Genomic DNA, 24,969 nt, shown 5'->3' with positions numbered 1-24,969 from the left:
AGCACGACTCGACTGGACTCGTGTTTTTTTTGCGTTTCCACTAGGGATAGTACCTGGTACCTGGTACTTTGGTACCTACTCAACGTGGGACGGGTCGTCATAGCACGGCTCCGCGAACTATCCCAAGTGGAAACCGTAGAAACGCAAAAAAACCCGAGTCGAGTCGAGTTGTGCTGGAACGGTGTCGTGGAAAAGCGCCATTATTCTGGTGTTATAGATGTAGTTATTTGGTAATGCACCTGCTTATTCTATGGCGGACGTGCGTGTCTACTACATAACTTGTTTTATTCAATACACTTTCCTGTTAATCACACCATTTCTGCAGACTCATTTCATGTTTTCTATATTTTAACTTATTGTATTACCTCATGTGTATAGTGTATTGACACCTCCTCACTTCTTAATGCTATGGTATTACAACAGGCCCTTTTCATGGATGACATTTTGACATTTCTGTACCTATTTTTGACACATTAAGACAAAGATGAATATAAGATAATGATTTATGGTTAAGTATAATTCAGCTGCTTCTGTTTCAGTTTGTGGACTTATTAGAAACACCTGAACTGTCTGTTGTTAAAGAAAAAAGATTAAAAACACCTCTCAGACTCTCTTCTACACCTTTTTCTTAGTCGCTGCCACACTCACTTATTCAGACACCTGTTAAGTGTCACTTTTACACCTCTACATGGAGTTTGTTGAAAGCAAAGCTCACATTTCACTTCTGTCATTTCCAACAAGGATTTTTATAGAACTTGCATTGTATAAAATCTCTAGCTAAAATACAGCATTATTTCACACATCTCTGGATAGTCAATGTATATACAATATGTAAGCAAATATCTGGTTTGTGATGGTAGCTAATGTTGCTACACACTCTACAGTACAAAATGGAAACCACCCCCACCCCCAACCCCTCCCTCATCAATAAAGAAAAACAAAAAATAATTAACTGTTCGTGTCATTTTCTAATGAATATCTGATATAGAGATGAATATGTGATGAATCCCGTCAGCATCCCATTTATTATCAACAGAGACTCCGTTTGTTAACCTTGAAAATTAGCTCAAACTTTACTGATGATCTTAGATTGATACTGTTAACTAACAAAATCTAAGAAAACAATGTGTTTTATTTTAAAAGTTGAGGTTTTCCTTCATACTTTAGCAGGTGAATGATGCTCTAAAAAGACTAGACATATATATATGTATATTTAAGCCTTCTGAGTGCCGCTGTAAGGGGAAAAAAACAAATATATTAAAAAAAGAAAACCTCTGTGACTTAAGCAACATACTTCATTGGATAAAACAAGGTGACTGAGCTCAGATACAGGTGATCACTTAATTAATAAAAAACAAAAAACAGCTCGAGTCAGTTATTGCTACATTTTCTGATACAGACAAAAGAGCTTTACTTATCACAGAGCAAATGGATTTAAAACAGGAACACAGAATCTGGTGTTTTACCTTTTCATAGCTGGTTCAACAAGAAAAAAGAAAAATCATATAATCAAAAATATCTGGTCCACAGTAGCAGTCTTGCATAATTCCAGCTGTAATCAGTGATAACTTTCTTTCAACATAACCAAAACAGTAAAAACAAATGAAAAACAGTTGACTCATAGCGAAAGCTTTACTGAATCATCATCAGCTATTCCAGGAAAGGAAAAAAAAAGAAGAAAATTGTACAAAATTACATCTGAGACCTCACAATCTCAACGTTCTTTCCCCATCATCAGTTTGATCAGTAATACCACCACTACTGTTGTAATTAGAAAAACACCTCAATGCTGTGTGTCTAGTAACAATACTGCCAACATCATTGTCAAAAAATATATATATTTATGTATATTTAAATCTACTTCATATCTACAGCCAGCTGACGCCATCATTACTGACGATACATTATATGAGTGTAACAGCTAAAACACGTCAGGACAACATGTAATATCTGAGCGGTAGCACCACTAAACTGTCGCTGCTAAGTAGACGTAAAAAACAGTCGGCTCCCTTTGTTCAAGACAGATGAAAAAGAAAACGACATTACTTGAAACGATGGTCCAGATTTAGTGATCATTTTCAGATTTTTTTTTAAATGCATGAGATCTACAACTTTACCAATGTGATACTTTTATTTCTTTCTATTCATATACTTAGAAATTGTAGAATTAGGCCTCAGTTTTTAAAGATATTTCACAGGTTGGGTTTTTTTTACTCCAGTTAACAAACTATATCAGGAATGGTGGGTTTAACATTTGTGAAATGACGTACTGTGACATCTCCAGTATGCTCAGGTGAGACTATATGAATACATTCATGTCCATAAGGCAGGGTCGAAGCTACAGCGTGTTACTATGAGGAGCCGTTTTCTATAACAGAATTACAGTCTATAATTCATTTCAGATATCCAGTTAGACAAACTTCACACCCCATCCACCCATCGTGTATTCCAGTGATCACAGTTAGTGAGTGCTGATTTTTTTTTTTTTTACATTTTGAAAATTGAAAAGCTTTTTTTAACTTGTGCGATTTACATTCCTAATTTTCAAAAGTTACCATTAACGTGTATGAAAGCTGCCACACGTTGGAAGCAGGTGAAGTGGATACAAAGTGTAAGATCACAGTTTAAAAAGTTCAAAAACCTCACATTGAGAACATCATACAGTAGATTAAATCATGATGCTGGTACCAAAAAAGTATCAATTCCCAAAGTACCGTGATGGGCAAAATAAAAGCATGTTAAAAAAAAAAAAGACTAAAACAGTAAGAGCGGGATAATAAAATCAGCTGAGTTGGTCATTTTTGGAAATAATTCCTTCCAGTGGTCCAGTGTTGCAAAGATAATCCAGTGATTCTTGGGAGGGGAAAAAAAAAAAAAAATCATATCCAGTGAATTTCACATGTAGTACTGACTAGTTTAAAAAATGTCTGTAGTGTGCTACAAGGACAGCAGAGTATAATATCCACATTACATTAAGAGTCCAGATATTCTTATCTCTTAAAATCAACACTTTAAAAAAAAAAGTCATTGTCTTTTTTTAGGTCTTTTTTTTCTTTATAGACTTGTTTCAGTGCGTGAATGAGCAGCTCTACATGCTGTGTGATCTGTGAATGTACAAAAAAAAAAAAAAAAAGCTCAGAGTAGCAGATATCCAGTGGTATTCATTACTAGTGATAAGACCTACAACCCTAAAAAAAAAAGGGGAGGAAAGCAGCACTAAAAAAAACAAAAAAAACAATCTATCATTTACGTCATAAACTGCTGGTGGATACGATGTACCATACAGCATTATACGATCATACAGTTTAGTGTGTGTGTGTGTGTGAGCCCCAACTTGACCTCTGCCAAAAACAAGAGTTGGATAACAGCTGCAAAGAGAGATGGAGAGATGGTGCTGGTGGTGGAGACCGAGGTTTGGTAGACTGGATGGATTCAGTAAATGGCAGGTCAGTCAGGTGCTCTTAAGAGGTCAAAACTATTACTCCTATATATTTCCAGTTTGTCAGTGTTGGTGCAGTTAAGAGTGTGTGGTTTGTGGTGCTTGTAAGCTGCCTCCTCCTCCTCCCCTACGTCCACCTTTCTCTTTTAAGCCCACGTGAGTGTGTGAATGGGTGAAGGTGGGAGAGTTAGTCAGGGAGGCTGATGTTGTGATGGCTGCTCCTCATTTCCTCCATCAGAGCTCAGTGGTCAGGAGACCTCTGGGTTTGGCTCCATCGTCTGAGGCCGGCTGCTGACCCACAGTGCTGCGGGACACATGAAAATCGCTGCATTAGAGAATGATGAGTGTAACATCAGTGGATTTCTACCTGCTTACTGTCCAAAAAAGCCTCTATCCAGGTTCAGGGTGATCCTCAGTTTAGTTTTTCTTTGTTATTATTCAGTCTGCTGACTGTCTCAGCTTTAAAATCCTGTCTTAAAACTCAATTTTAACACATTCGCCTTCTTGCCTGACAATTAGAATGATCTATTTACATAATACCGGCAGATTTTTAAGCCTATTGCCATGGTCTTACTTGTTTTTACCTTAAGGATACATTTATTCCTGATTATCTTTTCATTATCAGTTTTTTGTGTGTGAGACCACCGCTTATGAAGTGACTAGCAGTGTTTTAGGCCTGCAAGTAACAATTATTTTCATCAATAATTATTTTAGACATACAAGCAGCCTGCATCACCTGCTTCCCACCTGAACCTTCTTTGCGTTGTTTCTGCTGAAGGAGGCGTTTCCCTGCCCAGCCAGCAGGGGTCAGCATTCCTACCAAGCTTGCTTTAAATCTCTTCCAGCAAAAAGTTACATTTCATTTACAAAGAATTTTTACCTGGTGGAGACGGTGTTACGTGTGAGAGCGGGGTGGTGGTGGGGGAGGGCTGGGGTGAGAGCTGCTCCCCCATCAGCAGGGAGAAGAGGAGTGACCTTAGCAGGGGGGTCAAGGTCGAGCAGGCCGTTAGTAAAAACGCCAGGAGGCTGCATTAGAAGGGAATGAGGGAGAAGGAAGGCGGTCAGTCTCTACATAGCGTCTACATCAGCCAATGTGTGCAGCAGTTATGCAAAAAAAAAATCACCAGCTGCAGGCAAACTAATATATTTAACTGCTCTTTAAAAGCTTCAAAAATATAAAGAACCTGTGGAAGGTAGAAAAGGCAGAAAAGTTACGATGGATCACTCACATTAGACGTAGGAATGATCCAGCGAGGTGTGATGACAGGTTTGGGCTGCTGCACTGGTGGCAGCTGGAAGACAACCAGAAATGAATGATGTTACACTTAATTACAAGGCTGAGTCCACCCACATGTGACTCCATCGCAGTCAAACATTTACTTCCATGGATCACAGAAAGAGACTTGTGACTGCAAACCTAATTATAAAACACATCTACATCACATAAAAGTACCAAATTAAATCTCATTTTCCAGTTTGGTTTCTCTCTCTTACTCAAAATGTCCTTCCTCATGCCCTAGGCCTAGGGCATTTGTTTTAACCCTTTCTTCCTTCTGCAGAATTGCTAAGACATTATCAGATACTTTAAAATTCTTGCACATACAAAAAGGCTTAGACCTACCACAGGAGTCGGGTCAGTGAAGTCAATCAGGTTGTCAGACAGAGGGGCGGTGTTTGGCAGGTCGACCTCCTCCGCTTTAACCTACACAATGACACAAACGTGCAAACAATAAAGAATCAGTTCACATCAGGTTCAACATGACACATAAATCAGTGGAGACATACAAGCAGCCTGCATCATCATCATCATCATCATCAGACAGAAATACCCTCCGCTTAAAGAGCTGACAAAGTAATGCAGTGGAGTTCCTCGCACAGTACATTTTCCTTTCAACCCACATTAAATATTTAATATGAGTTGAATCAGATGATACACTCATATCATCCCATAGAACAATATTTATACTCATGCCTTCTTCCAACACTTAATACATGTGCAAAGGGATTCATGTCAATCGACAAACTACACTTAAAGCACACTACTGTATAAGTAAGTATTTTAGGAGTACTATGGACCCCAGGGAGAGTAGCTGTTGCCTGGTGAAGCTAATGGGGATCCAAATAAACTAAACTGAACTATTACGTTCAGTTCAACTGTGCTGTACAGTTCTTTCACTTTAAAATCTGTCCAATATCAATATCAGTATCTTCATTCTGATGACACCAATACTTCTCTTCCTATTCCATTACTATTTCCACTTGTTCTTATTGCTCATTTACTTATTAGTGATTGTTATTTTTTATTGATGCTCTTTCCATTACTGCTATCCACTTTGCTGCTTTAACACTGTAAATTTCCCCATGGTGGGACTAATAAAGGATTATCTTATCCTATCAAGTATTCCATAGTAAACAAAAAAAACAGTCCACAACAGCAAATTTAGCCAACGGTAGCTAATCATGTTACCTTTAGTGCCATGACCTCGCCGACACACTCTGAGGGCATCTTGGGAAGAAGAGGGTTTGAATCTTCAGCTAACCTCTCGGCACTGATGAATGGAAGAACAGAAAGAGAAATAAAATAAAATAAAATAAAGAGCAAAGGACAGAAAACTTCAGATTTTTGTTCCACTTGACAAAAATAAGTTCCTCATCCTTGAGATGGAGAGGTATAAAAGATATTTTCACTCAGCACATTGTGTGTTTCTTTTTCAAGAGGTCATCAAAAAAAGAAAGGTTTTCCAACACTATTACACACACAATAGTAAAAAAAAAAAAGCTCACATTTGTGCTTCATAAATAATTAACTGATTGTCAAAAATGGTTGGCTGATTCATTTTCTGTGATTGACTAATTGATAAACCAATGTACAGTCTCAGCACGGATTCAGTGTCCAGTCTGAACTGTGGAAGTATTTTCTGCATCAGCACACAGCTCTTGTGAATCCCCCGGTGGAGCGCCCGCCTGTTTTTTTGTGTCATTTAACTGTAAACACTTATTGAGTACAGATGCTGGCAGTATCCAGGCAGAACTCAAGTCATGTGACTCAACACACCCAGAAACACACACATTACACACAAGCAATACTCTTATATACCAACAGATGTCAGCAAAGACTATGAAAAGAAAAAGCATCACTTCTGTGTGTATTATTTATGTTTTGTCATTTTTCTCTCTCTCTGAGTCATCTAAACGTCCTTACTTCTGTTTTCTGCCTTCGTTTTGTTCTTGTTTTCCCATTTTTAGATTTCTGTGGTCAAAGCCTCTTTTTTCTTCCTACATTCAACCCCTTACAGCTGAATTAGGTAAAGTAAATGTGTTCATTATGAAGTGATAAAAAAGGGTATACTCATTGATAAAGTAAATAGATCGATTTTGTAATTAACCAATGATCAAACTCATAACTTGTATATGAATATCTACAGCTTTAATGGAGACAAACTGTTATTTTCAAATATTTTAATTAAATGTATCATTTAAACTTATGGTTTGATATAAGACAGGAGAAAGAAATGAATGCAAGTCTCTCGGTAATCTCAGAAAGACTAAAAATCAGCAGCTACTGTCAAAGACTCTCCTCTGTTAATCTATTCTCTCCATTTCTCCCTCATGTTAATAATATTTTGTACACACACGTACAGACACACAGACAAACACACACACTGACCTGGTCCCTGCTGATGACACCAGTGAGGCTGGTTTGAGCAGGTCCCAGGTTTCTGGTACGTCGGGGCGGCTGCTCACAGACAAAGACGAGTTGCTGCCCAATCGGCCGGTGCGAACCTTCAACCTGACAACAGATGGTACGTATTTTTATTCTTGACAATCGCATCAATACTAATCCGCTAAGTAAAATCTCCCTGAAGTCATAAAAAACATAATCATGATCACGTTATAAGATAAGAAAGGTGTGCAGGAAGGAGGTGTTGTTTTAATCCGATTTTTAACAACAAGAAAATATGGATTATGTAGTATGATGAGTAATTTCTCTTAATCATCCTTTGTATTTTATTTCTAATAGTATCTTGAAGCTGTGAAAAAGGGTAACTTTGTCTAAAAATAGACAGAATACATGAAATTAATGTGGCTCGTTTCCCAGTTATTACTCTGAGCCATTTTACTGCCTTTCATGCAAGACGGGGACGCGCTCGTCAATCCCTGGAGACTCGCCTGTGAGGATGAGCTGCAGGTGATGTAATGTTGTGAGCTATGCTAACAATACTCATGAATATTCAAGAAGTTAATCAGCTCTAGCAGCAGGGAGCGCTGTGATTGGCTGAGACAATGCGTTGACAGTTGGCATGACTCAGGAAGAAGAAAGAGGAGGAGGAGGAGGAGGAGGAGGGGTGAAGAAGCCCAATTTCAAGACAATGAAGCATGAGCAACAATGGCTTTTTTCCTGTCCATATGTGCTCTGCAGTGACAGACTGTACTGTGCTGGTTGCTTAAAAATGACCTTTAAAATGATACAGATTGATACATTGAAAAAGCTGCAAAGACCTACAAGGATTTTGCATTTTGGAATATAATTTAGGAGCTGAAGCAGGAACATTTCTAACATTTTGTTTAGAATTTCTAACATATATGAGTCAAGTCTATTCTTCCCCATATTCATTCATTTATTATTGTTATTACAGAGTTGTGAACTTTATAATTACTGTGTTTTTATACCTGGTTGAGGCCTCCTGCAAATTACAGTTTTTATCTCCAATCACTGGACCATGTTCCTCCAAAGGCCCCTGCAGAGAAGAACAGAGAGAGAGAGATGAATGGATAAATACAGAAAAACAGGTGGTGTTGGGTGGACTTAGAAGAACATGCATCTTCATTCCAACTAATAGTAGAATAACTAGGACACTTACATGGAGGTTTTTTCTTAAGTATATTATACCTGTGATCATTTAAACCGTGCTGAGACACAGACACTGAGCACACTGTTTGGACAGTTCTCTTGGACAGCTCTAGTCATATAACAGGGGTGTGGAGGCAGATATCTCAGACCATAACCAAAACAGTCTGCTGTAAAGTGTCTGTGTGGTAGAAAGCTCTGGTAGAATATATAATTACTATGATACAGGCTTCCATGAAAAAATGTTGAACATGAGAAAAGTTACTGACCTTCAGTGACTGAATAAAGCAGAGTCGTTTATAAATGACAAAACAACTCCACTCATTCATTGCATTTGCACACAAACTAAATCTGGAAGGACTCATATGACTGAAAGGAGCAAGGCTGCAACCATTTACAAAAGCATTATGATATTATATAACTTCCTATATTCAATGTAGTTAAGCTCGAAAATGAGACTTTTACCACTGACTTGTTCTAAACATGCTAATGAGGCTTTTTATCCTGTTACATCTTTCCAAGTATAATCACTAAACAATACAAAGCAACACTGAATCTCAATGGTGGAGTAAATATACTTTGATAATTATCATATAAATTTTATATGTCTTTCTCCTTTTCACCTTTTTTCGGTCTAGTTGTGATGAGTTTTGTTTCTTACCTTCAGAGCAGCAGCCTCGACTTGTGCTTTCAGGATGTTACTCTTCAGATCCTCCGGGGTGCGCAGTGGAGTAACAACTGGACTACCGCCTGTACTGGTCAGACCACATTTCTCTGTGAGCTTGACAATATCCTCCTGTTGGAAGAGGGTTGAACAGGGCAAACATGTCATACAAAAAGTAGAGAGAGAGCAAAAACATCTTTTATCAAACACATTCATTTCTCAGTGTTTCACTATGCTGGAGTTTGGACCAAATACAACATGTGTTACTAGCCTGTATTGTCAAAGTTTTCATTAGTTTGTTTTTAAGTCCTGTGGTAAAAGATGAACAGAAACATTGCATACAAAAGCACCTACCTGATTATTCATAGCCACATTGATATTGATGTTATTTCTTTGAGTAGCGGGACACGGACTGTTCTCCAACTCCAGCTGCTTCAGACGAGCTGCTGTTTCTGAAGAGACGCACAGATAAAAGTCAGATACACGCACCAACAAAATAAACTGTAATTATTCATGTTGCACATCACTCAGCGTCAATCATTTCAACCCATCATGATGATATTAAGATAATATACAGACTGCATGCAAACAAAAATACCCATACTTAATATTATTACTACAGCAATATAATATCCATCACATTAAAAAACATTTCATCCTTATTCTACTGCACCTCTCCACTTTACCAAGCATTAACTGCATGGTAATTAACAACATGTTAATGCTTGGTAAAGCAGGTTTTGGGGTTTGTTAATAACAGACATTTTAATAAGTTAATTGCTGGAAATAATGAGATAATATGAGATGTTTATGAACAACAAGTGAGTGAGTGGTGGTGGTGGTGGTTGGTAGGGAACATCCTTTTCTTAAAAATATAACAGGATATCATCAACTATAGATTAATCATCATATACCTTATCGTACATACATGGGTAATTTAGAGGACTTCAATGGTTTATTTTAAAGATAATTTTACAAAAATAGATGGAAAACGTTTTCCAAATGTTGCATCTAGAGAATTTTTCCCATAATCTTTTCTTAATTTTCTAGTTTTTACGTAGTCTGACCAGTGAGGCTGAGCAATTCTTCCCCGGAGGCGCTTGAAGCAGAATAGGCGTTACTTGGTCCCGGCTCCTCTGAAGCAGTCACCGTGGGAACAACCTGAGCTCTGAGGACGTCATCAATGCACGTCTCCATCAGGTCAGCAACCAGGGGTACACTGGAGTAAGAAAGAGAAGGAGAAAGGAAAGAAAAGGGGAGGAAAATATAAAAAGGAAGGGCAAATTAAAATGGTGAAGCTTAGATTTACAATATAAACACAAACGAATACATTGGAAGAGATAATATCAGTGTTTAACCAAAATGACACCAAAATTATACAGCTGTGAAACTTACCTGTGTAATCCATACAAATATGAATGGATGCTGCCAAGATGACACATCTGGCCCATGTAGTGTGTTAGGAGACAATTTAGAGTAACGAACTGAACCAATATACAAAAAACTGACACCAAGTTCCCATATAACAAACAGCATAGTAAAAATATCTGAAATAATAACTTAAAAAAAGCCTCTGGAAAAAGAAAATCACACAGGTTCTCCAATGTGTTTAACGTTACAGAAAAAAAAAATCACAAACAAGAACAAAACACTCATTATTACTTTCTTTCGTATCAGTAATATAAAGGAGTTGTACATCCACGGGGTAATAAAAAGGATTTAAAGATGCATAATTCAACCCATGATTTCAAGTCTGCAAATAAAGTAATAACTTGTGTGGGACATGATGTACAGAAATCTTCTCCGAATATTGAGGCGACCTGAAGCAAAACTTTTGATACACGGATTTTAGTGGAAGCTCTTTTCCACAGCCCAGTGACTACTTCATATTTCTGTAGCCTAAAGACAAAGTAAAACATGAGAGGTTTATATACATACTGCCTGAAGAGACCCGCAGCTTAAGTTCAACACACAGCAAAAGATGTAAAGAAACGTACAATGCTTCGCCTGAGGACGCACAACACAAATGTATATAAACACTCCCACATGTTAAGTAATCCCTGAAAGAACCTGAAAATGGACAGTGAGGCTGTATCTTAATCCATGTGGGCAAGAAACAAAAAGAGGAAAAGTAAAAAAGCATAGAGACACACACCAAGAATGTACTGTCTCCAAGATGTCTCTACAAGATGCTGAAAGCCACACACACACACACACACACACACACACACACACACACACTAACATCCAGAGTTCATGAGCAGTGAGCGAGTGTTTCACTACTCACCTCTGGTCTTCCATTGGTCACCCATATTTACTTTTTAAAAAGGACTTTGTTTGTACATAAAAATGCAAAAAGACAAAAAAAAAAAAAAGTATTTCCTACATTAATTTGCTACATAGTCAAGAGCAAATATTAACCAACCCACTAGCACTAGCTGTAACATTTTTACATCTTACTTATACTGTATTCAGTAGCTCCAGTCAAACTTGATTGTCAGAATAAGAATACTACATTTAAACAATCTGTAAATATATATAATATCTAAAACGATCTAAAAAGAGCACACATTTCAAAATGCCATATTCTTCTTTCTCCAAAAGTACATACAACACATATACTGTAGCATATTATGCAGGTCAAACACTTGTATGTCAAGAGTATCCAGTCTTTATTATCTGAAATGATTTGAAACACAGTTCAGACAGATATACAGTCTTTGGTCACACCTGTGTTGTAAACATTAAACTACTTAATCATTTTAAGAAATCACCTTCATTGGTTGAGCTGTGCAAGAAACATTTATAACAGAGTAGTTAAGGTGTAGCTAGTGAACTTTTCACCTATATACAAATTACTTCCACATATTAATCAGCCAAACATATCATTAACTTACAGTGGATGGCTGGATCACTTCATAATAACCCTTTCAACTGTTACCACTACAGTTGTGTTGAAAAAAAACAGTTACAGTGAACTATAAAATAGATAATACATTTCCATTAAAATATGATTCAGTTTTGACCATTTCGATGGAATTTCTTGCCAGAAGTTGGATAAGAAGGTCAGAATGAATTTCATTTCTGTGAGATCAGCAGAGTCCAGCATGTGTTTAAGCTTGCTTAATACAGGAAGCAGGGAGAAACAGCTAATCCAAACAAAAGACAAAAGGAAAAAAAACTCTCCCAGCATATCTAAATGTGTACTCATTGCATGTATCTCATTACCAATAAACCAAGAGTCAGGTGGGTTTGGTCCAAATTAGAGTTATGACGAACTGCATGCAGCTATTAGGCCCAGATGATGTTGATCAAATCAGCTTGTGTGTGTGAGCTAAATGCTCATTAAATCACAATGTTTCCTTTAGCATTTTTACATGCGTTTAACACACAAGAAACAATGTGCACATATAAGATTAAGAGTTTTTGGAAGGCACTTTTAACAGAGGTAAAGTAGCTCTTCCCCCTGCTTCCAGTCTTTGTGCTGAGCTAGCAAAAAACAAAGTGGATGAATCTCTTTAACAAAATAGACAGATGAAAAATATATTTATCTTCTAACTCTAAAAAAAGAGAGCAGCAGAGCCATTACAATTACAACAGATTAAATACCAAATAAAGAAAAATCACATTAATTTAAATTATAAAAATCATTTGATGGACTTCAAACTACATGAATACAGAAATAAAGTGTTAGCAATGTGACGAAAAACGATATTTTGGAGAACCAAAATAAGGGAGCGCAACAGGACTTAGTTGAATGTGACCTAATTGTAGAGTCGAGAGCGCAACTGAATTCCTAAGACTCACATTGATACCATCTCACTGCCGCCAGTCGGTTTCACCACATGACATCAGGAGTCAAGGGCAGAGGAAGGACAGAATGAACAAGAGAGGCACAGAAAGTGGAGTGGAGAGTGGAGGCGAAGAAAAGGGAGGAGTGAAACTTTTCAGAATTAAAAAATGGGTTTAGGAAAAGGCAGGAGATGCAGAGATGGACTAAGGGCGGTACCAAGTTATAGATCTTTAAGGATTGTTAAAAGGCTTAATGTGTGACACCTGGAGCGGATTGTGTTGAGGAATGTTTCACTTAAAAAAAAAAAGTGCGTTCACAGCGAGTGTGTCCTTCCACATGGTACAGGCACTTTTCATGGGTGAGTCACTGCTGCTGAGCCTTCCCCATTTATTAGTGCGCTGTCCAATTCATGTCAGTACAGAAGGTGAGACCGTCGGCAGTTGCTCAGATTGCCCAACTCCTCGTGGGGGGAACTTTGGTGAGACATGAGCGAGGAGGATGGAGATGGAGGGAAGAGGGGACCTGAGGAGAACGAGGTGGAATGGGGGAGAGAGAGGAGGACAAGTGGGATGGGGAGTGATGTAAAAACAGAAGCGAGATTGGGGGGTAGGAATGGATGAAAACGGCAAAAAGAAGAGGAGATTGCAAATTAACGAGGGAGGGGGAGAGAATAAAGAGAAACAGCTTGTTTAATATGAAGACGTGTAAGGAAATAAAGGGAAAGCAAAAGCAGCGGAGGAGAATTTGAGTCAGCTGTCTGTGTGAAGGAGAAGCTTAATTCTTTGAATTCGTTTTCATTGTATAGGGACTGATGGACGTGCAGATTAACTAACCCTTACATGTTGAGGGTTTTCTACAATATGACAACAATACGATCTCCCTTTTACTTTGCTTTGTCATCATGTGTTCATTTCAAACTACAGCCATGCAGGAGCTTTGCCAATGATAATCTCAAAAAATGTTATTTTAGTGGACAAGAAACATGAATAAATGAAAGGCCCACTAGTTTCAGGGTAATGAATAAGCCATGCAACTTATAGTACACTGCCTCAACTACACTGTACACTAGTGTGCATTTAAGTGTGCTGTGACAAGTGTTGTGACATGAGCACTTGAGTTAAGTGAAGTGGACTGGATGTCTCTGGAGCATCAGTGACCTGGCTTTGCAACTCTACAGGCTGAGGTCTGATGGTTTGTGTCAAATCTGTGTTTATATATTCAGCTCTGAAGGGACCCTAAGTTAGAAGCTTTTATTCATGGTGACAACTTTACAGGGAGTGTAGGAGGCAAGGAGGAGCATACACTTTCCTATTGCCACTGTAAAACATTGACTAACTTGGTTTTTGGCAAGAAGGCTTGCAGATGAACTTCCACTGACCTTTTGTAATTATCTAAATGATAACAATTAAGAAAACAAATATTACATTTATTCCCATGGCATTGATCTAATAGTTATCTAAACTAACTGTTGATAATATTACAGAGAAGTGGAGTAAGTAACAAAAGGAATGAGAGGCAAGCATCAAGGAGAAAGCATGAATAAAAAATAAAGAATAAAAAAAAAAATGCTTAGCGTCTTTGCAAAATAAGTAAAATGTATCAAAATAAAACAATTCTTATAATTTTGTTAGGAACTATTTGATGTTGTTACACATATGTCAAATAGAACAATGCTTACTTTAAAAAAATGCAGTGAACCCTATGAATTTGTCAATGGTATAATAGTCAAGTAGTATATATTTACTCATTGGATTATATGGTAAGAATTAAGACATCATTTCACAACTTGAAATATATATATTTGTAACATTATCAGGAGAATAGCTTGAATTTGAAGTGCTGCATGCAAAAATCAGCGGTGAGATTGTACTAAAAGCGAGGCTCGAAGGCGTAGGAGGAGAAAAGGCCGAGCACCAGGGATTAGTCTGAAGATACAGCAACGTCTCTATTAATGCATCCTCTTCACGTCAAGTAGAGTCAGTTATAAACTGTTGAGATGTGTTGACATCGATAAACAAGAACTTAAAGAGGTCAGCTCATGGTAACGTCACGTGCTGATACACAGTGTGGGTAAAGTAAAGAGAGAGTAAAGTTTCTGAAGGCTCGACATCATCGCCTCGAGAACATTAGATCACAACCTCAGAGTAAAATGGGCTTCTACTCGTCTTCTCAGAACAGTATATGTGGGTATAGTGTAAGTAAAAGCCTTATGGGATGATCACTATTTGCAGCCTTTAGGATTAACCGTTACCCTTTAAAGAACAAGTCTGAAAGAGGAGGATACAGCATTATTAGTGTGATCACTCATCACACAAGGTCATGCACAGGCATGATTTTAAGTGTTGTACAGAAAGAAAAGAAGGCAACAGGCAATCCTCTTATTTCAACTGACCAGAAATGTATACTTTACTAGAAGCAGGGTCAGTCTGAGCTGTAAATCTGAATGAGATTTTTTTCCCCCTAGAAGCCAGAGTAGTCTGATCAGGAAATAAAAATACTTTAGGCTAGAGAAGGGTGTGTAGGTGATTAAGGTTTTCTTACCATCTAACCAACATAACCTGACATTTTCTTTGTTAAGGCTATATTATCACTAATGTTATGGCAAAAAAACATGCCTGGCAGACAAAGTAATTTCCTTAATTTGTCATTGTATATTACTTATCAGTTTCCAGTGTGGAGGATAGACAGGGTTTTAAAACAGAAAGTGATTGTGTCTTTAAAGTCTGGAAATTTCTTCCTTCAGGTTTGATATGTAGCCTCTCTAAAAACTTAAAAAATCAACTGAGGTGAGGACCCACCTGTTTAAACTGGCCTTTCACTCTCTTTATATTTTTGTGATCTTCTGTTTTAATTTGTTTTTTATCATTGTTCTTGCTTTTAAATCATTTTATGTTTTGGTACGGTGTTTTCAAGTTTTACGCTCTACTCCATTTTGTGGATTTTACTTCTGTGAAATGTGCTATACTAAATACATGTATTTATTATCAAAAAGGAGCAGGTGGTTTACAGGATGCACAGTTGGACATTAGAAGACTCAAAGAAAAGACGCCAAATCTAAAGCTGAAATCATATCACATCACTGATTCATAATGCCAAAGACAAGATCCCCCACATTGCAACCAAAATCATCACATAATTCCCTCCACCGATTAGGTTGCCATTTCATGCTGATCAAAAATGGACAGACAGCGAATCACAGGAGACAATTCCACCGCAAAGAGAGCCCTTTTCCAAAAGCTGAAATCATAAAGCTCGCCACTGCACGGAGATTGATTTGTTAAAGCAGGAGCTACGGCAAGGCTCAATGTTGGATCGTACCTACCTGATCTGCCTCCAGACATTTCCTCAGAACATTTTATTACTGGAACACACAGGAGGATATTGAAGGTTTATAACAGAGGAAGATGCATACACACACTAGTATGCATTTATACATACAGACACGTGACAGATTAAAGGAAAAAACTGTTCAGGTCTGAATGGTTGATGCCTACAGTGAGTTAGTGGCTCTGTTGGGGGGCATTTGGCTTGCATGGTTTTGGGCCACTTCAAATCAATATAAAGTTGTTCTGAGTGTTTTTTATACTATGATGAAATATTTCTATCTTGTGTTTTCCTTTAATTTGTCTCCCCGTCTGTATATGTACGTATGGCTTCTTAAAAGCAAGGATATTAATTGTTTAAATCCCTTCTGCACATGAAAAAGAAAAAACAAAACAAAACAAAAAAAACCCTTCCACATCAGAGAAAAAAAAACAACCAACAGACATATAGTACATTTACACACTGTTCAAACATTGCAGCATTTTTTGACTGAGTTGACTCATGACCAAGAGGATAAACAATACAGTAGAAAAGAGGAAACAAAGAGCTCTGAGATAGAAATCAAAACAAAACAAAACAAAAAAGCCAATAAGAAACTTTTACAGGTGCTACTGAGGAGAAATAAGCTGAGTACTAACTTTGTTTTTTGTATCAAATGAAAAGCAGAAAATCTGTATCTGTATATCTGTCTACTGCCTGTCTGTGTTGGCCCTCCACTACCAGTCTGCCTGTCAGCTATCTTGTGTTTGAGTCTGGTTATTGTGCTGCTCTGTTACAGTATCTTGGTGTGCTGTAGTATATCAAGATGCATGCATGCAGACACAGAAGTAACTCCCTGCTCAGGCCACCCAGTTTCTGATAAAAGTCCACAGTAAAGTGCATAGCTTGTGTCACTCCCACTGAGCAGGAATATGAACATATGAAAATAGATGGGATACGCAGGTACAAATAGAAAATACACGAAAATGCCCAATTTGTTTTTGCTTCCCTCCTTCCTTCCTTCCTTCCTGCCCTCCCTCCCTGGTCAAAACAAAGCAGGGTCAGTGGATAAGCCATATTAAGCCACTGTCATGGCATTAGACCATGAAAAATACACTTATCAGTCCACTTCCTGCAGCACCCAACAAGTATTTGTTGGCCCATCCTAACTTTTCCTTATCTGATGTTGCTTTACTCATCATTATTGAGCAGTTATAAGCTGCCTTGTGTGAAAGGACATTAAATTAAAATCAAAATAAACTTGACCAGCATCCACAAGAACTAACTATGAACCAGAGAGGAATAATATAATTATCATCAGGGACCCACCTCCTCTTTTCTCCTCCAGGGCTCCTGGGCAGAGCTTCTATTTCCATCGTTCCACAGGTAGAAACAGGTACTGGGTTGACCACAGGCACACCTGACCAGGCACCTCTACTGGGAGTGACCTGGAAGGGGAGTGAAGAAAGGAAATATATAAAAACTGAGCTTACAAGTTGGACAGTAGGGACACATAGATAGGCATAAATGAGGCTGAGAGTGGAAGATTTTAGCTATGTTTTATTCAATGTAATTATTTCCTTCCTTTTCTGAATCTCCTAAATACTTTCCAATCATTATACTTCACTCTAAATCGTATGATAATTTTGTCAAGGTACTATAACAGTCTATCCGAGTCATACTCTACCCCTTTCTACTCTATGCGAAAACTATAATTGGTGGCTTTTTCTTCTAGTCTGTAGATTGATTGTGACTTATGTGGGTTCAAACCCTGATTTAGTTTGTTGCATGGTGCCCCCTCACCTTGTCTTTGCTGGAGCTGACTCCATTGCCTGAGGAAAGAACCCTGAGGAAAGAAAGAAATTGAGATTTTAATTAAAGAACAAATCTGACAAACATCTCTGAAGAATTCTTAATGCTGTATAAGTATTTATGTTATAAATAACTGAACTGGCTTTGACTTGTCACCCAGATTCTTGCCCAACCTGAATAATGAATTTTCATCAAAGTCTCTCACGATACATGAGCTACATTCTTACTCACTGATTATGTTTATTTATTTGTTGTCTACCAGATTACTTTGTATTTCACCCAACCATATTCAAGACACCACTGAAAGACATGTTCTACATAGCATTAAATATTGTAAGTGTTTTGTTCAACCAGATTGAATTAAGTCATAGAAATGTACTGTCAAAATGCTTTGACCCAACTGATCCCATGACTGCTTAAAGGTACAACTGACATCATGTCTTTAGCCCACACACATATCTCTAAAACAAAAGGGTACCTCTAACAAGATTATAGCCAAGCAATGTGTGAGTCACAGTACTCTAGGCAATAGTACTTATTACAGTACAAGTAAACACATTTATATTTTGTGATTTAACTCAGATATTTCCACTGAAAACTTTCCATTATTGTTCTTTAAAAAAAATGAATGTAAAACAAACAGGATTACACAGCAGTGGTAGCACAGTAATCAATATATAAAATGACACAATTTCTACAGACATCAGCTGATGTGGATGTAAACATTAGTCACCCTAAGATTTGAGTTAAACAACAAGGAGAGGAAAGATAAAGTCACGTTATCAGTCAGTGACACAACCACCACAATGTTTAAATATTGGTGTACTCACTCCTGAGGATGGAATGGTCCTGTAAAACAAACACAAAAAGAGAACAGAGTGAATGTAATGTTCAGATTGATACTAAAGTACACAAATGACAAATCTGTGTGTGTATGATGTTACTGTGTACTAATGAGCTTGTGTGTGTTAGCCCTGTGCTTAAGAAGAGGTGAAAATCACAAGGCCATAGAGTTGAGTTGACGGTATGTGTAAAATGTTCACTCTAAAATGATAATTGTTAAGTGTGTACATAGTTAGTATAGTATAAGTGCTGTTCAGTGTTTAACCGTTGTGCTCACCTCTGTTATGCATGGTTCTTCTTGAGTAGCGTCGACTGGGCCTTCTCTCAAACGAGGTTGACCGCCGTGCTTTATTGGCCTTGGTTGTCTGATACTCTGTATTTCCACTGGCCACACAAACACAAAAACATATTTTACACTTGTGAGGTTTTCTAAATGGAAATCAGACCAAACCATTAAATACAAAAGAGAACTTCTTATAATGATTTTTTTGGATAAATTTGCCCCAGGAACAACAGGCACAGAGATGACCCCTGCTGAACTCTGGAACCATCCAGGCGATAACCTTCTACTAACAACAAACTCTGTAACCCCCGTGTTAAACCAACATTACTGCCAATGCTTATCCAACTGGGTAATGTTTAAACACACACAGAGGAGAAAGAACTACTTGACTACTGCAGTATGTTGACGGCGAGTGCCTGTTCGGTACCACTGCAAGTATCTGTGTGTACACGTGTGGGTTTTTTTTGTATGTACAAGGAATGATACTGTACGTCAAAATGAGGTTATCTCTACTGCTACGTTCAAACACGCGATACAGAAACAAACATATGACTCTACAGTTGTGGGCTTTAACTCGTCTGCTTCCCACTCTTCTTTAAAAAAAAAACTCGACTACATTTGTGCCCAACACCTATTTCTTCTGCGTTTCTATTGTCCCAAAAAGTCACGTGTGCTCAGGACGTGAAAACACCAATGTTTTTTTTTTTAAATCGACTCATGAATGTCAAATTGTGAACAAATATCTACAAACCAATCCAAATTAAATAGAAACATGGCTAAGTATAAATGCTTATTAATTACATATGAAATAAATGATTGCATTTCATCTCTCAATTCCATGTTTAGTGCATCGCCTATCAGTTACAGCCTGAAATGGATAAGTTGTATTTATTAGTTTGGTTGTTATTTTATTAATGATAATTTGTATTGTTTGATTATTCAAGATATTATTTTAAATTCAAATTCGATGGCATTTCCTTTTACTAGTTATTTGTTTAGTATAATTATCTGATTGTTTAGCATATTTAGTTTTAGCTAACTAGTACTTTTTTTGTTTTGTTTTGAGAATTGGGTAATACTCTGGGCACCTGAGGTTATATACAGTAATCAGGCATGCGGCTGGGTTGGTCCATAGTTTCTTACCAGAGCAACTGAGTCAGCAGAAATCATGATCTCTTTGTTCATTTGTTTGTTGCTTCAGAAAGGCAAAAACTTTGTATGGACTTCTTTTACCTGCACAAACTAATGAAAAAAACTGGGCGATTTATCGATATTATAACGATATTGTGATATGAGACTAGATATGGTCTTAAGATTTGGATATCGTAATATCATGATATGGCAGAGGGGTGTCTTTTCCTGGTTTTAAAGGTGCCATTACAGTAAAATGTAATAAAATTCTCAGGTCCTTCCAGCAAACTTTAGTCAAGATATCATATAAGTCAGCTGTTTCTTTGCTGCACCACCATAAAGTTGAGACGTGTGAATATTATTACACAGGCACTGTATGCAGCCTCACCTGTACATCTTAATATATACTGAAATACTGTGCCACAGGGCTGAACATTAAGCAAAACTGCCGACAAAACCTTGTGTTGTAACTGTTGCCATGCAGAGTTCATTTTGTAAATCTAAAGCTGCCAGAAAAAAATTCAAGCCCTCTGTATTTGATATCAAAGGATATTGAAATGCTTATGTGCTAACCCACTCTGCCTGATCTTTGAATACATCCATGTGTTACCTGTATCTGAAGCGTGATCCCATACGTATGAAACTAGAGCGTGTAGCGTTCTTTTGTACCGGTCCTCTCAGCCTAAAGAAAGCATGATGCTCCACAGCACATTTCCAGAGGTGCTTACAGGCCTTAGGGTGGTCCATCCTGAAGACAAAGGTGTGCTCCTGTTCTTTGCCCTGTAGAAGAGTGGTGTGGGGTTACATTTGAAAGGTACAGAGGATAAGATAATGTCTCAGTACAGTAATATACAGCATGTATTTTTGGCACAGTGACACAGTGTTTGTACTCTACTCAGGTATACAAACTCAAATTCAACACAGACTTTGAAACTCCTTCAATCCTAACATACTTTCAGTAAAGCGAAACTCATTCTAGCTCCTACTTGTGAAAGGAGGCTGATATTTGAAGAATGAATGACTGCACTATAGTGTGCAGGTGCTGACTCATTAATCTGATTTTTCATTGTGGCCTAGATAAAAGCCTCACTGGCACCACAGCCAGCAACGAAACTCAGGCTGGAGCCATTCCAGTTTCACAGTCATATTTTTTTGTGCAGTTCTTTGCTTTTTGTTTCCCTCTTTTCATTGGTTTTCAGGTATAATTCTTGTCTTCCACACATGCACCAAAACACAGGGATTAAACCACATTCTGCCCAAAGAGACCCTGCCGTGACCATCTCTCCCAAAGCTGGAAAAAAAAACACACAGAAGCTTTTACACAAATTAAAATGACAAACCAAGATCTGTACAGATTAACAAAGCACTCACATTTTTACTGATGCACAGAGTTCAATTTATTCAATGTGCATTAAAATACTTTTAACAAAGTTCCAAACTAGCTGTAAAAACCTCTAAATAAAAGCTGGTGTATTTAAAACAGCCAATGACCCTCACTTGTAACTTCTCACTTATAAAACCATTCAGATTTCCATTATGGATGGCATCCTTCAGGTCTGAATGCTGTTCAAGAAACTGACAATCTGTAACTTGAAAGAGCCACAGTGAATTCTGCAATGTGTGCTGCATATTTCTGCTCAACTGACAAAGACATGTGTTGCTCAGATGGATCCCAGGTCCTTTCAAACCCCTTTTTGGTCTTAAAATAAATTGCTACTGGTCTCAGGTCTGTACAGAATTTTGTGAAGTAGGACCAGACCACTGTGCTGAACTCCAAACCAAGACTTGGTTCTAGTTAGAGCCACAACAGTTAGTCAAGAAATCAGTCCATTAAAATAAATAACTATTTTGAATTTGCTTTGTCATATATGACAGTAAACTGAATCATTTTGGGTTATGGATGATGGTGGGACAAAACAAGACATCTGAATACATCTTGAGCTGTGGAAAACTATAACTTGCATTTCTGACAATTCATGGACTAAATGATTAATCAAGAAAGTATTGATAAATAATCGGTGATGAAAATAATCAGTAGCCCTAGTTCCAGTTGAACACTCTGGTTTTTAGGGGGTTGAATCTTCCTTAAGATGTAATAGTAATGCTCCAAAAAACATTAAATACCTAAACAGAGCAACAGAAGCACTGACTGTTTAACTGTGCATTTTTGTGACATTACAACTGGTCACCTGTTCTTAGAAATGTAGTTTGAGAATGAGATAAGACTGTTTCACTTCCTCCCTCCAATGTAACCCAGAGCAGACAAGATTTACTCCTTAAACATGCAACAATAGTCAATGCAATGAGCCTCTGACAAGATTCACAACCAGCTCTCGCTCTGCTGGTTTCATCAATGAAGCTACTGCATTATGTGTGACAGACAAGCATCTTGTTAGAGAATTCAGGTATGTGCAGTAAATTCCTGCAGTGGAAAGACTAGCATACAGTATATAACAGTTGAGGACAGAGTTAGGAGGCTAGAACTGTGTTTGTGTGTGTGTGTGTGTGTGTGTGTAGGAGACTGGTGCATACCAGAAATACCAGAGGGGGCAGGCTTCTTTATTAACCTCACACACAGACCTCCGGGATGGACAAAAACAACCTCTCCTGCTCTCTCATATACACTAGCCTCTGGGTACTACAATACCAACTCTTGTTTCATTTTGATTTGGAATAAGCCTCTTTTAGGCCTCGGGCACAACTTCAAACAAAAAGGTTTTCAGAGGAATATTCCTTTTATTAAGAAACAAACAAAATAAAGCTCTGTATTTCTTTCTTTCTTTTCTTTTTTTTTTTTTTACATAAGACAAATCATCTCAAAAATGCCTGGCCTGAGTTTAGAAAGCAAAAGAAGGAGGTTATGAAGATCTGTGGTGCTACATCTGTTTGTTAAAAGCTGTATATAATGTGGAGGAATGGTAGATGTGAACGTCTCTGAGCATATGTAGAAATAATTTCTCATATATTCACAAAAGTTTGAGATAATGGAATATACTGAGCTTACAGTAAAATTGATACTGCCATGGGAATGATTTGAGAGGTCCCAATGCACTTTCTTCTGTCATGAAACTTCATCAATATTGAAACAACCTTAAATACAATCCAACTGAATTAGCTATACTCCATAAAGCTACAAACTACTTGAGCCTGGTATATGTCTGATAGCTGAATAAGACAAAGACTAAGAGACTGAATGTACAATTTGAATTTTGGTAAGTATTGGAGTATTGGTTTTGCTCACGTTCACCTGTTCGTCATCCTCCACGACCACCAGAGTCAGTTTGCTCTTCTTGAAATCCAAACGAGTGATCTTCGGCCTAAACATAATTTAGAAAGAGTGAAAATTTAAAAAGGCGCGTCTTTAAAAAGGCATTTAAGTAAAAAGTTCAGTAGATGATGTCATTACATACCAGAAGAAGAGGCCGATCTTAGTTTCTCCTTCAAACACCAGAACTCCTGTGGGTGTCAAACCGAGACTGTACTCATTTCCATCTCGCGCCTGAAGGGCAGAAATGGAAACAAAGATGGATGAAGAGAAGAAAAGAAAACAAAAAAAAAGACACCAAATAAGACAACATTATAACCATGTGACATGTTTATATTTTCATGCACGCTCACTCTACTCTCTGCTTCCATTAAATACACTTCCTGTTTAATATCCCAGCTCAGATATTGGTGTGTAAGAGAGTGTGTGTGTTTTATGTATCACTTACCTTGACCATATGCATGTCAACCCCATACATTTCTAACCACTTTGCTTTATTCAGGTAGTTGATCTCAGCTTGTGCAGGTGTCTGACCCCTGAAGAAGAAGAGGAGGGAAAGTTTACATTGATATTCTTCCAAGCAAATAGCTACCACTATTAGGTCATCAGCTGATAACGCAGACACGGTATGACTAATGCTGAAGGAAGCTGTAGCTACATTACAGTAAATGCCTTATAATGGTTGGGTAATAGAAAGCTTTAATTGTGAGAGAGTGATGTGAAGTGTTACAGTAGGTTAACATGAACAAAAACAACTTTTGCTCCAAGCTGAGAGGATGAAAATAGTTTGCTACCAGTATTATTGTTGGGGATTAGCGTGCACTTACTGTCGTCAACACCACTTCTTTCCCTCTAACTGTAACCAAGTTATAATCATAGTATAATAATATTACTGCAGCATTGCTGGTAACTGTCCCAGCCCAAGTCCATAGAGCAGAAAGACTACGGAATGAAGCTTTACATTGTGTGTAACAGAGTGGTTTAGTTTAGCTATAGTGAAATGCTCACCTGCACTCTTTCCATGCATTGTATATAGCCAGCTCCACGTCCTCTGTCTGGTTGGGGATGAAGCGAAATTCTGACACCAGGTCCAGATTATGTTCTAATGGGTCACAGTCACCTAGCTCAGCTGAAAACACACAGACACACACACACACACGCACACACACATCAGTTCACAGTCTGAGCAACTTATAAAGTCACCAATAGTTTATTGTCATACAGAACTCAACAAAAAACATTAATACTATTATGTGGAAATTTCTCATCCTCTTCCCGTCACTGAGCATTTAACTGATTAATCGACTGTCTGCCAAACATTAGAATAGGCAGTATATATTATGGAATGTGCCCCAAGGAGACCGAATATGTCATTAGAAACACCTTTATATATAAAACACCAACTACAACCTCAAGTTCCCCACAGAGTGCAACAGCTATTTGACTCTGTGTGCACAGCACAAAAAAGAGGACAGTATAGTTAAATAGTGATACATTTGTTAAGGGGCTATAGGAGTGGATTACATTAGGTGTATAGGTGAATATAAACTGGTAATTCAGTGTACAACATTTTTTAAATACTATTTT

General features: G+C 37.7%; 1 protein-coding gene across 1 annotated transcript in view; it reads right to left on the bottom strand.

The window, feature by feature from the left end:
• Positions 1-1,277: 1,277 nt before the first annotated feature.
• The window catches only part of epb41l5 (erythrocyte membrane protein band 4.1 like 5), a 40,200-nt gene continuing 16,508 nt past the window's right edge, over positions 1,278-24,969 (bottom strand). Inside the window, exons 8-26 of the mRNA XM_053328674.1 lie at positions 24,391-24,511; positions 23,831-23,918; positions 23,528-23,616; positions 23,365-23,434; positions 20,728-20,897; positions 18,981-19,087; positions 18,691-18,709; positions 17,852-17,894; positions 17,378-17,496; positions 10,020-10,171; positions 9,307-9,404; positions 8,950-9,084; positions 8,111-8,178; positions 7,107-7,229; positions 5,907-5,988; positions 5,061-5,141; positions 4,669-4,731; positions 4,320-4,465; positions 1,278-3,743 (exon numbers count right to left, since the gene is read on the bottom strand). Coding sequence (XP_053184649.1) covers positions 3,674-3,743; positions 4,320-4,465; positions 4,669-4,731; positions 5,061-5,141; positions 5,907-5,988; positions 7,107-7,229; positions 8,111-8,178; positions 8,950-9,084; positions 9,307-9,404; positions 10,020-10,171; positions 17,378-17,496; positions 17,852-17,894; positions 18,691-18,709; positions 18,981-19,087; positions 20,728-20,897; positions 23,365-23,434; positions 23,528-23,616; positions 23,831-23,918; positions 24,391-24,511 — 1,844 coding nt within the window. The 3' untranslated portion in view covers positions 1,278-3,673. The remainder of the gene's footprint in view (positions 3,744-4,319; positions 4,466-4,668; positions 4,732-5,060; positions 5,142-5,906; positions 5,989-7,106; positions 7,230-8,110; positions 8,179-8,949; positions 9,085-9,306; positions 9,405-10,019; positions 10,172-17,377; positions 17,497-17,851; positions 17,895-18,690; positions 18,710-18,980; positions 19,088-20,727; positions 20,898-23,364; positions 23,435-23,527; positions 23,617-23,830; positions 23,919-24,390; positions 24,512-24,969) is intronic.

The sequence above is a fragment of the Scomber japonicus genome, chromosome 11 (genome assembly GCF_027409825.1).
Source record: "Scomber japonicus isolate fScoJap1 chromosome 11, fScoJap1.pri, whole genome shotgun sequence".
Taxonomy (NCBI): Eukaryota; Metazoa; Chordata; class Actinopteri; order Scombriformes; family Scombridae; genus Scomber; species Scomber japonicus.
The sequence above is the reverse complement of the archived record's forward strand: the minus strand, read 5'-3'. Positions and strand labels throughout refer to the sequence as shown.